Here is a 13454-nt window from a genome sequence, read left to right on the forward strand (position 1 = left end):
GAACCCAGGTGAAAATTCAGAATTTTTCTATCTGTATTGGCAAAGAGAAGAAAATTGAGAAAGATGTTTTCATTATGAGACAAATCAGAAGATGAATGCAAAGAGGCAGACAGCAGCCCTCTAGACTTTAATGAGGATGGTGAGGGTGTTGAAGTGACTTAGGTTGGGAGTCTTCAGGTGATACCTTAGTTTTCAAGAGTCAGTGAATTGAACTGTGTGTTTCTATAGTGTATGAAAAAGAAGTGTGCAAACTCTTCTGGTCATTCAACAGAAAGTACTTTTCTTTTTTCCCCACCAATGGCCTTACTGACGGCATGAGGAACTCCTTGACCAGGGATCAGACCCTCATCACAGCAGTGACCTGTGGCAGTGACAACACCGATACTTAACCCTCTGCACCACAAGGGAACTGCCAACAGAAAGGAATTTGTCGGAAATCCCGTCGTGGCGCAGTGGAAACCATGAGGTTCCAGGTTCAATCCCTGGCCTTGCTCAGTGGGTTAAGGATCTGGCGTTGCTGTGAGCTGTGGTGTAGGTTGCAGACTCAGCTCGGATCTGGCATTGCCGTGAGTTGTGGTGTAGGTTGCAGAGGTGGCTCGGATCTGGTGTTGCTATGGCGTAGGCCAGCAGCTGTGGCTTCGATTAGACCCCTAGACTAGGAACCTCCATATGCCACGGGTGTGGCCCTCAAAAGACAGAAAAAAAGACGAAAGAAAGAAATTTGTCATACAGTATTTTGCAACAAGAACTGTACCATCTTGTTTTGATTTTCTAAAAAAATTTATGTGGCAGTATTCTTTCATCTTTTATGGTTTTTGGCCACCAGAGTTTATTTCTTACCACTTAACGTCAGCAAAATAAGTGGGCACATGCAGAAGATGGTGTGTGTATTGGAAGGAAAAAATTTTTTTGAGGTATAGTCAATTTACAGTGTTGTGTTAGTTTCTGGTGTAAAGTGATTCATATATCTATATATATACATATAACATTTAAATATGAACTATATTTAAATATGTAAAATATTCTTTTTCATAATGGTTTATTACAAGGCATTAAATGTAGCTCCGTGTGCTATACCATAGGACCTTGTTGTTTATCTCATTTATGATTAGAAGTTTGTATCTGCCAAACTCCTACTCATTTAGCCCTCTCCTACCCCTTTCCCCTTCAGTAACCATAAATTTGTTTTCTGTGTCTGTGAGTCTGTTTCTGTTTTGTAAATAAGTTCGTTTGTGTCATATTTTAGATTCCACATATAAGTGATATATGGTATTTGTCTTTCTCTTTCTGACTGACTGCACTTATCTTATAATCTCTAGATCCATCCATGTTGCTACAGGTGACATTATTTCGTTCTTTTTTATAGCTGAATGGAATTCCATTGTGTATATACACCATGTCTTTATCCATTCCTCTGCTGATGGACATTTAGATTGCTTCCATGTCTTAGCTTTTGTACATAGGGCTGATAGGAACATTGGGGTGTATGAATCTTTTCAAATTATGGTTTTCTTATTAGAAGGAAATTGATGATATAACAATGAAAAACTTACTAGATCCTTCTTTTGACATTTATAAATCTAGAAGTGAAAGCATTTTGTAATTATGGCTGTACTCTCTTCAACAAAGTTATAAGTCAGTTTCAAAAGTAGTGTGTTTGGGAATTCCCTTGTGGTGCAGCAGACTACGGATCTGGCCTTATTATTGCAGTGGCTCGGGTTGCTGCTGTGGCGTGGGTTTGATCTATGTCCCAGGAACTTCTATAATAATCACAGGCGCACCCCCCAAAAAGATAGTGTTTTGACAATACTGGTACAAGAAGAATCAGAATCGTGATGAGCTAGAACCTGTTGGACATGGGTTTGAAATTTAGCATTGTTATTGGGGGCTGTGCTCTAGGTTCAGGCATGGCAGCTGGTGAGCATTTAGTTGCTTTTAAAAGACTTTGCTCTGGAATTCCCATTCTGGCTCAGTGGGTTAAGAACCTGACATAGTGTCTCTGAGGATTAGGATTCCATATCTGGCCTTGCTCAGTTAAGGATCCGGCACTGCTGCAGGCTGTGGCATAGGTCGCAGATTCAGCTTGAATCTGGCGTTGCCATGGCTCTGGTGTAGGCTGGCAGCTGCATCTCCTATTCTACCCCTAGCCTGGGAACTTCCATATGCCACAGGTATGGCTGTAAAAAGGAAGGAAAAAAAAAAGGATCTCACCCATTTTGGGTATATTTGCCTTCCTTCCAAACTATAAACCTAGAATAAAAACTTGGGTTTGTTGATGTCCTTTTTTTTTTTTCTTTTTTATTTGGCTGTGGTGTGCAGTGCCTCAATTGGAAATCTCAGTTCTCAGACCAGGGGATGAACCTGGGCTGCAGCAGTGAAAGCACCAAGTCTTAACCACTAGACTACCAGGAAACTCCCAATTTTTTTTTTTTTTAATTTTCCCACTGTACAGCAAGGGGGTCAGGTTATCCTTACATGTATACATTACAATTACATTTTTCCCCCAGCCTTTCTTCTGTTGCAACATGAGTATCTAGACAAAGTTCTCAATGCTATTCAGCAGGATCTCCTTGTAAATCTATTCTAAGTTGTGTCTGATAAGCCCAAGCTCCCCATCCCTCCCACTCCCTCCCCCTCCCATCAGGCAGCCACAAGTCTCTTCTCCAAGTCCATGATTTTCTTTTCTAAGGAGATGTTCATTTGTGCTGGATATTAGATTCCAGTTATAAGTGACATCATATGGTATTTGTCTTTGTCTTTCTGGCTCATTTCACTCAGTATGAGATTCTCTAGCTCCATCCATGTTGCTGCAAATGGCATTATGGCATTCTTTTTTATGGCTGAGTAGTATGCCATTGTGTATATATACCACATCTTCCAAATCCAATCATCTGTCGATGGACATGTAGGTTGTTTCCATGTCCTGGCTATTGTGAATAGTGCTGCAATGAACATGCGGGTGCAGGTGTCTCTTTTAAGTAGAGTTTTGTCCGGATAGATGCCCAAGAGTGGGATTGCGGGGTCATATGGAAGTTCTATGTATAGATTTCTAAGGTATCTCCAAACTGTTCTCCATAGTGGCTGTACCAGTTTACATTCCCACCAACAGTGCAGGAGGGTTCCCTTTTCTCCACACCCCCTCCAGCACTTGTTATTTGTGGATTTATTAATGATGGCCATTCTGCCTGGTGTGAGGTGATATCTCATGGTAGTTTTGATTTGCATTTCTCTTATAACCAGCGATGTTGAGCATTTTTTCATGTGTTTGTTGGCCATCTGTATATCTTCTTTGGAGAAAAGTCTATTCAGGTCTTTTGCCCATTTTTCCATTGATTGATTGGCTTTTTTGCTGTTGGGTTGTATAAGTTGCTTATATATTCTAGAGATTAAGCCCTTGTCGGTTGCGTCATTTGAAACTATTTTCTCCCATTCTGTAAGTTGTCTTTTTGTTTTCTTTTTGGTTTCCTTTGTTGTGCAAAAGCTTTTCAGTTTGATGAGGTCCCATGGGTTTATTTTTGCTCTAATTTCGATTGCTTTGGGAGACTGACCTGGGAAAATATTCATGATGTTGATGTCAGAGAGTGTTTTGCCTATGTTTTCTTCTAGGAGTTTGATGGTGTCCTGTCGTATATTTAAGTCTTTCAGCCATTTGGGGAAACTCCCAATTTTAATTTCATATTAAAAAAAATCTCTAGTGAAATAACTTCTGTTGTCCTTTTATTCTGTATGTTATTTATAAAATGACCTTATTTATTATTATAATAAATTAAAAAATTTTTTATATGTTATTCTAGAACAGATACATATGGTAAAAATAGGAAATAATTTATTCGGTAACAAAGTAACAGACTACATAATTTAAAGTGAAGATAGACATATTCGATGGAAGAGCATATTATATTCCCTACCGTTTCCATTTGACCAATAGTACAATTAAAAAATACATCTCAATGTATTTGTTCTAATACAGAGTTTGATCAAAAGCAGCTTTTTAGGACAGGGCTGTATCTTAATCTTAAGAGTCTACTTCAGAGTTTCTATTAATGATAAATGTTGTAATTGCTAATTTTTAAAAACTTTTTTTATTGAAAATGTCTATTTTTTTATTACTCAAATGAATTTGTCACCATCTTTAGTTATATAATGATCATAACAATTCAATTTTGTAGGATTTCCATCCCATAACCCAAGCACATCCCCCACCCCCCAAACTGTCTCCTCTGGAGACTATAAGTTTTTCAATGTCTGTGAGTCAGCATCTGTTCTGCAAAGAAGTTCAGTCTGACCTTTCTTCAGATTCCACATGTCAGTGAAAGCATTTGATGTTGGTGTCTCATTGTATGGCTGACTTCACTTAGTATGATAATTTCTAGGTCCATCCATGTTGCTGAAAATGCTGGTATTTCGTTCATTGTAATGGCTGAGTAATATTCCATTATGTATATGTACCACGTCTTCTTGATCCACTCCTCTGTCGATGGACATTTAGGTTGTTTCCATGTCTTGGCTGTTGTAAATAGTGCTGCAATGAACATCAGAGTACGTGTGTCTTTACGAGTCATGGTTTTCTCTGGATAGATGCCCAGGAGTGGGATTGCTGGATCGAATGGTAGTTCTATTTTTAGTTTTCTGAGGCATCTCCATACTGTTTTCCAGAGTGGTTGCACCAACTTACAATCCCACCAACAGTGTAACAGGGTTCCTTTTTCTCCACACCCTCTCCAGCACTTATTGTTTGTAGACTTTTTGATGATGGCCATTCTGGCTGGTGTTAGGTGGTACCTCATAGTGGTTTTCATTTGCATTTTTCTAATAATGAGTGATGCTGAACATCTTTTCATGTGTTTTTTGGCCATCTGTATGTCTTCTTTGGAGAGTTGTCTGTTTAGATCTTCTGCCCATTTTTTGATGGGGTCGTTTTTTTTTTTTTTTTTGGTGTGGAGCTGCAGAAGGTGTTTATAAATTTCAGAGATGAATCCCTTGTCAGCTGATTCGTTTGCAAAGATTTTCTCCCATTCTGTGTGTTGTCTTTTCATTTTGTTCAGGGTTTCCTTTGCTGTGCAGAAACTTTCAAGTTTGATTAGGTCCCATTTGTTTATTTTTGTTTTTATCATCAGTATTCTAAGAGGTGGATCTGAGAAGATGTTGCTGTGGTTTATGTCAGAGAGTGTTTGGCCTATGTTTTCCTCTAGGAGTTTTATAGTGTCTGGTCTTATATCTAGGTCTTTAATCCACTTGGAGTTTATTTTTGTGTATGGTGCTATTTAGGGAGTGTTCCAATTTCATTCTTTTCCATGTGGCTGTCCAGTTTTCCCAGCACCATTTATTGAACAAGCTGTCCTTTCTCCATTGTATATTCTTGCCTCCTTTGTCGTAGATTAGTTGGCTGTAGATGTGTGGGTTTAATTCAGGGCTTTCTATCCTGTTCCACTGATCTATATGTCTGTCTTTGTGCCAGTACCATACGGTTTTGATGACTGTTGCTTTGTAGCGTAGTCTGAAGTCAGGGAGCCTGATTCCTCCAGCTCCGTTTTTCTTTTTCAGGATGTCTTTGGCTATTCTGGGTCTGCTGTGCTTCCAGACAAACTTTAAACTATTTTGTTCAAGTTCTGTGAAAAACGTCCTTGGTAATTTGATAGGGATTTCACTGACTCTGTAGATTGTCTTGGGTAGTATAGTCATTTTGATAATATTGGCTTTTCCAATCCAAGAGCATGGTATGTCTTTCCATCTATTTGTATCATCTTTGATTTCTTTCATCAGTGTCTTATAGTTTTCAAAGTACAGGTCTTTTGTGACTTTATTTATTTATCTACTGGCCATGTCTGCAGCATGCTGAAGTCCCCAGACTTGGGATCAAACCCAAGCCACAGCAGTGACAATGCTGAGTTAAATGACTTTAAATATAGAAAAATAAAGAGGGTCCTTTGAAACCAGATGGTAAATGGTGATGACTATTTTTTCCTGGCATATTGAGGGTTAAGCATGGTTCAGGGTGGTTTTTTGTTTTTGTTTTTGTTTTCTTTTCTTAATGTTGCCTAGATTTTTTACTGAACCGTGCACTGTGGGATTGATGTTAACAGTAATTTCCCACTTCGTGAAGGTACGAGTAAGGCCCGGCTGCACTTGCCCTGTCTCACTGGGAATGGTGTTTGTGGATTTGTTTTGAGTCATTTGCTGCTTCCCCATAGCAACATTTCGTCCAGTCCAGACAATATTAAAATGTTTTTCGTAAAAGAGCAGTGTAGTCTCACTTCCAAATAAATGTATATCTTTGTTTCCTTTTTTGCGTTTTTATTTTACTGGTTGCATTGTCCCTTTTGGGATTCTTTGGAAGCAGTGGTTTAGAGCAGTGAATCTCAACTCTGGTTGCTAGTAAATCACCCGGGGACTTAAAAAACAAAGTCAAATACTATATATAAAATGGACATCCAGGCTCTGCCTACAGAAGTTTGAGTTCATTGTCTGGAGAGGGAATTCTGGCATCTGTCCTTGTAAAGCGCCTAAGTGATTCTAATGCTTCTGTGGTTGAGAGTTTAAAATTTAGCAATAGACCATTATTTTCTATCGGACTTATGTGGAACCTCAGTATACAAAATAGAAAAGTAACATTTCATTAGTAAACTGTTTAAGTTTGAATTTATAATATTTTAATAAAGGCATTGAGTGAGAATGATACATGTGAATTTTCAGGGAACAAAATTGTGTATTGTTTTTGCCCATTTGAAAAAACCCATATGGCTGGGAAAGATCCAGTCCCAATTTAGAATAGTAGTTAACTCTGCCATGGCAAGGAGAACGAGAAGGGCTTCACTCATTGTTTTCCTTGTAAAAGGAGAAAAAATGATGTCAGTAGTGCTTAAGTACAGGCATTTGTTAAATCCCGCACAGTCACCTATTACGTTATTGTCTGTACTTTTCTGTATGTTAGAAATAGGTCATAACTAAAAATAAGTGTTAAAACTAATTGAGCTGGTATAATGAACAAAGAATATTGAATGGGGGCACATGCATGGCAATAAAAATACCTTACCAGGCTCAGCACCTATTTTATTTACAAATTTGTTTCTGGTTACACCTAGGGAGAACATTCTTTTTTTTTTTTTTTTGCTTTTGCTTTTGCTTTTACTTTTTGGGGCTCCACCTGCGGCATATGGAAGTTCCCTGGCTAGGGATTGTATTGGAGCTTCAGCTGCTGGCCACAGTCAAGCCACACCTGCGACCTACACCACAGCTCATGGAAACGCCAGATCTTTAACCCATTGAGCAAGGCCAGGGATCGAACCTGCATCCTCATGGATACTAGGCAGGTACGTTACCACTGAGCCACAGTGGGAACTCTGGGAGAACTTTCTTATTAACACAGTTACTTACCATGAGGGTAAGCCATTTAAAAAAAAAATAGCTCATTTATTTAAAAAAAAAAATCTCTGAATATTCTTCAAATAAACAGCTGTCAGAAAACTCAATTGTGGAGTTCCTGCTTTATGCAATGGGATCGGTGGCATCTCCATAGCACCAGGATGCAAGTTTAATCCTTGCCCCAGCACAGTGGGTTAAAGGATGTGGCGTTACTGCAGCTGCGGCATAGGTCACAACTATACTTGAATCTGATCCCTGGCCTGGGAACTCCATATGATGCCAGGTGGCCCGCCCCCCACAAAAAAGAAAAAAGAAAACTTCATTCTGCACAAAAATGAGTTAACTTGTTAGCACAAGTTAATGTGTTGATGGTCTCTTATGTTTTAATATTTGGTATGAGACATAATTTCATATTTCTCTTCAGAAAATTAAGATACATTAAGTATCATAAAGGTTGACATTGTAATCTTTTTTTTTTTTTCTCTTTTTGTCTTTTTAAGGCCACACCTGTGACATATGGAAGTTCCCAGGCTGGGGGTCAAATTGAAGCTGCAGCTGCCAGCCTACACCACAGCCACAGCAATGCCAGATCCAAGCCGTGTCTGTGACCTGCACCACAACTCACAGCAATGCCTGATTTTTTTTTTTCCTGTCTTTTCTAGGGCCACTCGCGCAGTATAGGTAGGTTCCCAGGCTAGGGGTCCAATCGGAGCTGTTGCTGCCGGCCTATGCCAGAGACACAGCAACTCGGGATCCGAGCCGCGTCTGCAACCTACACCACAGCTCACGGCAATGCCAGATCCTTAACCCACTGAGCGAGGCCAGGGATCAAACCCACAACCTTATGGTTCCTAGTCAGATTTGTTAACCACTGCGCCACAACAGGAACTCCCAGCAATGCCTGATCTTTAATCCACTGAGCAGGGCCAGGGATCAAACCCACATCCTCATGGAGACTAGTCGGAATTTCAAAACACAAAATTGTATATTACATATTCATTACCGCTTGGCCACAACAGAAACTTTAATCATTTTTTAAATGTACAGTCTTGTGGCACTGAGTATATTCTCAGCGTTGTGCGGCTGTCATCACCATCCATTTTCGAAATGTTTTCATCGTCCTAGGTAGAAACTGTACGCAGTAAAGAGTCTCTCCCCTGTGCCTCCCCCACCCCCCCGAGAATTTCCTATTCTAGATACCTCATATAAGTGGATATTTTGTCTTTTGTTCCTGGCTTATTTCATTTATCATAATGTTTTCAAGTTTCATGCATGTTGTTAAACGTTTCAGAATTCCATTCCTTTAAGGCTGAATAATACTCCATTGTATCAGTATCACATTTTGTTGATGGAAACTTGGGTGGTTAGCATCTTTTGGCTGTTGTGGATAATGCTGCGCTGAACCTTGATGTCAGAGTATCTGTTTGAGTCCCTACCTTAATTCTTCTGATTATATATGTAGCTGTAAAATTGCTGAGGCATATTGTAATTCTTCATTTTAACTTTTTGAGGAACTACCAAACTGTTCTCCACTGAGGTTATACCATTTTATATTCTCACCAGCAATGTACAAAGTTCCAATTTCTCCATATCTTTGACAACACTTAATATTTTCTGTGGTTATCCTAATGGGTGTAAAGTGGTACCTCATTGTGGTATTGATTTGCATTTCCCTGTGATGAGTGATGTGTAACATTTGTGTACCTTCTTTGCAGAAGTGTCTATTCAAGTCCTTTCTCCATTTTCAAATTGCCTTGTTTGTTGCTGATTTGTGAGAGTTCTTTATATATACTGGAGGTTAATTCTTTATCAAAGATATGATTTGTGAATTTTTTCTCCCATTCTGTAGATTGTCTTTACTCTCTTGATAGTGTCCTTAAATGTACTGAAGTTTTAAATTTTGATGGAGTCCAGTTTCTCTGTTTTTTTTCTTTTTCTTTTTCTTTTTTTTTGTTTTGTTTTTTTGTTTTTTTGCCATTTCTTGGGCCGCTCTCACGGCATATGGAGGTTCCCAGGCTAGGGGTCGAGTCGGAGCTGTAGCTGCCAGCCTGCGCCAGAGCCAAAGCAACGTGGGATCCGAGCCGCGTCTGCCACCTACACCACAGCTCATGGCAGTGCCGGATCGTTACCCCACTGAGCAAGGGCAGGGATCAAACCTGCAACCTCATGGTTCCTAGTCGGGTTCGTTAACCACTGCGCCATGACGGGAACTCCTGCACATGCTTTTTATTTTTTATTTTTTTGTCTTTTAAGGGCCGCACCCAAGGCATACGGAAGTTCCCAGGCTAGGGGTCTAATCGGAGCTACAGGTGCTGGCCTATATCAGAGCCACAGCAACGCCAGATCCAAGCTGTGTCTGTGACCTACACCACAGCTCACAGCAATGCCAGATCCTTAACTCACTGAGTGACGCCAGGGATCAAACCCGTGTCCTCATGGATGCTAGTCAGGTTCATTAACCACTGAGCCACGATGGGAACTCCCTGTTGTGGCTCAGTTGTAACAAACCTGACTACTATCCATGAAGACGCAGATTCGATCCCTGGTCCCACTCAGTGGGTTAAGGATCTGGCGTTGCTGTGAGCTGTGGTGTAGGTCGCAGATGCCACTCATATCTTGCGTTGCTGTGGCTGTGGTGTAGGCCGGTGGCTACAGTTCCAATTTGGCCTCTAGCCTGGGAACCTCCATATGTCGCTGCCGGTGCGGCCTTTAAAAAAAAAAGAAAGGAACTGAGCCACAATAGGAACTCTGCACATGCTTTTTAAGATACAGTATTTTGGGGAGTTCCCTTGTGGCTCAGTGGATTAAGGATCATTATTGTCCCTGCTGTAGTATAGTTTAATCCCTGGCCCAGGAACTTCTGCATGCTGTGGACGCAGCCAAAACAACCCCCACAAAAAACAGTATTTTGTTTGTTTAAACCTATTTAAGAAAGAAATTGCAAATCAAACCTATGTGGAATCCTATCCTTCTAAGACATCTTGGTTAAAAATTTCTGGCTTTAGGGGTTCTTGCTGTGGCTCAGTGGGTTAAGAACCTGACTAGTATCCATGAGGGTGTGGACTAGATCCCTGGCCTTACTCAGTGGGTTAAGGATCTGGCGTTGCTGTGGCTGTCGTATAGACCAGCACCTGCAGCTCCGATTAGACCTCTAGCCTGGGAACGTCCATATGCCTTGGGTGCATCCCTAAAAAAAATAGAAAAAAAGAAAAAACATTTCTGGCTTTAAGGACTCACTCATAAAAAGGCAGGTCCTCTTTCTCCTTAGAATTTAAATAACAAGCATAATAGTGTGTTTGGCTCAAAAAATGACCAGAAATTCACTCCAGCAAGTGGAGTGAAATCAGATTGGAAAAGGAAACATCATCATGGAAGTAGAAAAGGAAGTAGGGTGTCTAGTATAAATGTACTTGTACAGGATTATATTATTGATTATAGTTTTTTTTAACTTGGGGTTTTCTTGCTTTTTTTTTTTTGTCTTTTTGCCTTTTCTAGGGGTGCTCCCAAGGCATGTGGAGGTTCCGAGGCTAGGGGTCTAATTGGAGTTGTAGCTGCTGGCCTACACCAGAGCCGCAGGATCCGAGCTTTGTCTGCAACCTATGCCACAGCTCACTGCAACGCCAGATCCTTAACTCACTAAGCCAGGCCAGGGATCGAACCTGCAACCTTATGGTTCCTAGTCGGATTTGTTAACTACGACGGGAACTCCTTTGCTTGTTTGCTTGCTTTTTTAATGCACTTGTGGCATGTGGAAATTCCCAGGCTAGGGGTCGAATCAGAGCTGCAGCCTCTGTACAGATAATAGTTGGGTTCATTACTGCTGAGGCACAAAAGGAAGTCCAGGTTTTATTTTTTTTAGTTATAGTTTAAAATATCACTTGTATATTAGCTATAGGATCTACCTGATAAACCTAAGGAATGCACAAAAGATCAAATCCTAGATAGTGTCGCACTTCACCTGTTCAGTGATTCTTGCCATAGATTCCTGTCAGATAATTCTGATCTTTGACAAAAGAATCCCAGTAATAAGAAGGACACAGCTGTTGCTCTTCCTGAGCTTATCTCGTTTCTCATCAGTGCCACACAGTGTAGAATAGAATCCATGTGATTGGCCTGCAGAGAGATCTCTGCCCCTCTTTAATCCCAGCCAGGGGAGGGTGTACATGAGCCTTGTCACAAGGCAGGAGTCTCAGCTTTTGTGTGAGGAACTTGATTAGTTTGCACCTTGCATTTTGGCCCAGCAGCAGTTAAGTATGAGACACATGGCATTTTTGTAATTGTTCCACTGCGTCTTTTTAAAAAGTGGTTTCCAGGGACCTTTTGTCTGAATGAGAAACCCACACACCTAGGTGGAGAGACTTGTTCTTGCTGTGTCCCACTTAAACCCTCCATACGTAGAATTTTTCCAGACCTCGGGGGAGGCTTCTGGAGTCCCTTTCCTTGCATCACTATTAGTCTGGTTCATTCCCAAAGGCCTGTTCTGTGTGCATTATTGTTGGGGAATTTATGAGGTACAAACTGACCAAAGTTGGATAGGACCCCCTTTTTTTTTGTCTTTTTAGGGCCATATCCACAGCATATGGAAGTTCCCAGTTCCTAGTCGGGTGGGTAAACCACTGAACCACAACAGCAACTCCTAGGATCCTTTTTTTTTTTTTTTTTTTTTGCTGTTCAGAGCTTAATCTTCACTTTATTTTAAAAACTCCCTTCATACCTCCATATGATCTAGACTTTGTACGTCCTCACTTCCCCTAATGAGTCATCACCTAGGTTTCCAGGATTCTTTTTTAACTTTTTAGTTTCACTAACACATGGTGGCCCTGTTCACTCGATTAGTGTTCAATCCATAAAGCGTAGATTCAGTGCTTTTAAGGTTTATCATCACATCTGGGATGCTGACAACTTTACTAAGAGTTAACTGCTAAACGATTATTACTCTTTTAGGTGAATGGAAGAGAATCAGAAGAAGAAAATCTCAATAAATCTGAAATAAGTCAAGTGTTTGAGATTGCGCTTAAACGGAACTTGCCTGTGAATTTTGAGGTAAGCTTATTTTACATGTTGGCGTTCATCATTGGAATTGTATCTTTCCTACATAACATTGAAATGATAATCAAATATATGTGAACCTTCAAATTTAAGATTGAAACTTTATATTTAGCAAAGTAATATTTATTTCTAGTGCAGCCATGGATCTCTAGACAATCCATGCATGGCCTCAGTAGCTCCATGAGGCTTCTAAAACTTTCTGCAGGGGAGTTCCCATCATTGGCTCAGTGGTAGCAAACCTGATTGGTATCCATGAGAAAGCTGGTTGAATCCCTGGCCTCACTCAGTGGGTTAAGGATCCAGCATTGCCGTGAGCTGTGGTGTAGGTCACAGACATGGCTCGGATCTGGAGTTGCTGTGGCTGTGGTGTTGGCCGGCAGCTGTAGCTCCAATTAGATCCCTAGCTTGGGAACTTCTGTATGTCGTAGGAGCAGCCCTAAAAAGACAAAAACCAAAAACTTTCGGCATGGGATCGTGTTTATATTCACAAGTGTATTCTTCTGGAGGGAGAGTCCTGTGCCTTCATAAGACTCTCAGAAGCATCTGATACTCACAAAATATTGAGAATCACTTTAGGGAGTTCCTATCGTGGCACAGCAGAAACGAATCCGACTGGGAGACATGAGGTTGTAGGTTTGATCCCTGGCCTCGATCAGTGGGTTAAGGATCTGGCATTGCTGTGAGCTGTGGTGTAGGTCACAGACACGGCTCGGATCTAATGTTGCTGTGACTATGGCTATGGCGTAGGCCAGCAGTGTATCTCCAGTTGGACCCCTGGCCTGGGAACCTCTATATGCCACGGGTGCAGCCCTAAAAAGCAAAAAAAAAAAAGAATAACTTTAAATGGTCCCTAAAAATCTTTTTGTTGTTGTTGTTGTTGTTGTTGTTGTTGTTGTTGTTGCTATTTCTTGGGCTGCTCCCGCGGCATATGGAGGTTCCCAGGCTAGGGGTTGAATCGGAGCTGTAGCCACCGGCCTACGCCAGAGCCACAGCAACGTGGGATCCGAGCCGCGTCTGCAACCTACACCACAGCTCACGGCAAC

The 13454-nt window shown here is 40.9% G+C and overlaps 1 protein-coding gene across 13 annotated transcripts in view; it reads left to right on the forward strand.

Moving 5' to 3' along the window:
• The window catches only part of STAU1 (staufen double-stranded RNA binding protein 1), a 65616-nt gene that overhangs the window by 36359 nt on the left and 15803 nt on the right, over positions 1-13454 (forward strand). For all 13 annotated transcript variants that reach the window (XM_047770912.1, XM_047770900.1, XM_047770901.1 and 10 more), the window contains one exon: positions 12307-12405. In XM_047770912.1, coding sequence (XP_047626868.1) covers positions 12307-12405 — 99 coding nt within the window. The remainder of the gene's footprint in view (positions 1-12306; positions 12406-13454) is intronic.

Source organism: Phacochoerus africanus, chromosome 3 (genome assembly GCF_016906955.1).
Source record: "Phacochoerus africanus isolate WHEZ1 chromosome 3, ROS_Pafr_v1, whole genome shotgun sequence".
NCBI classification, from domain to species: Eukaryota; Metazoa; Chordata; class Mammalia; order Artiodactyla; family Suidae; genus Phacochoerus; species Phacochoerus africanus.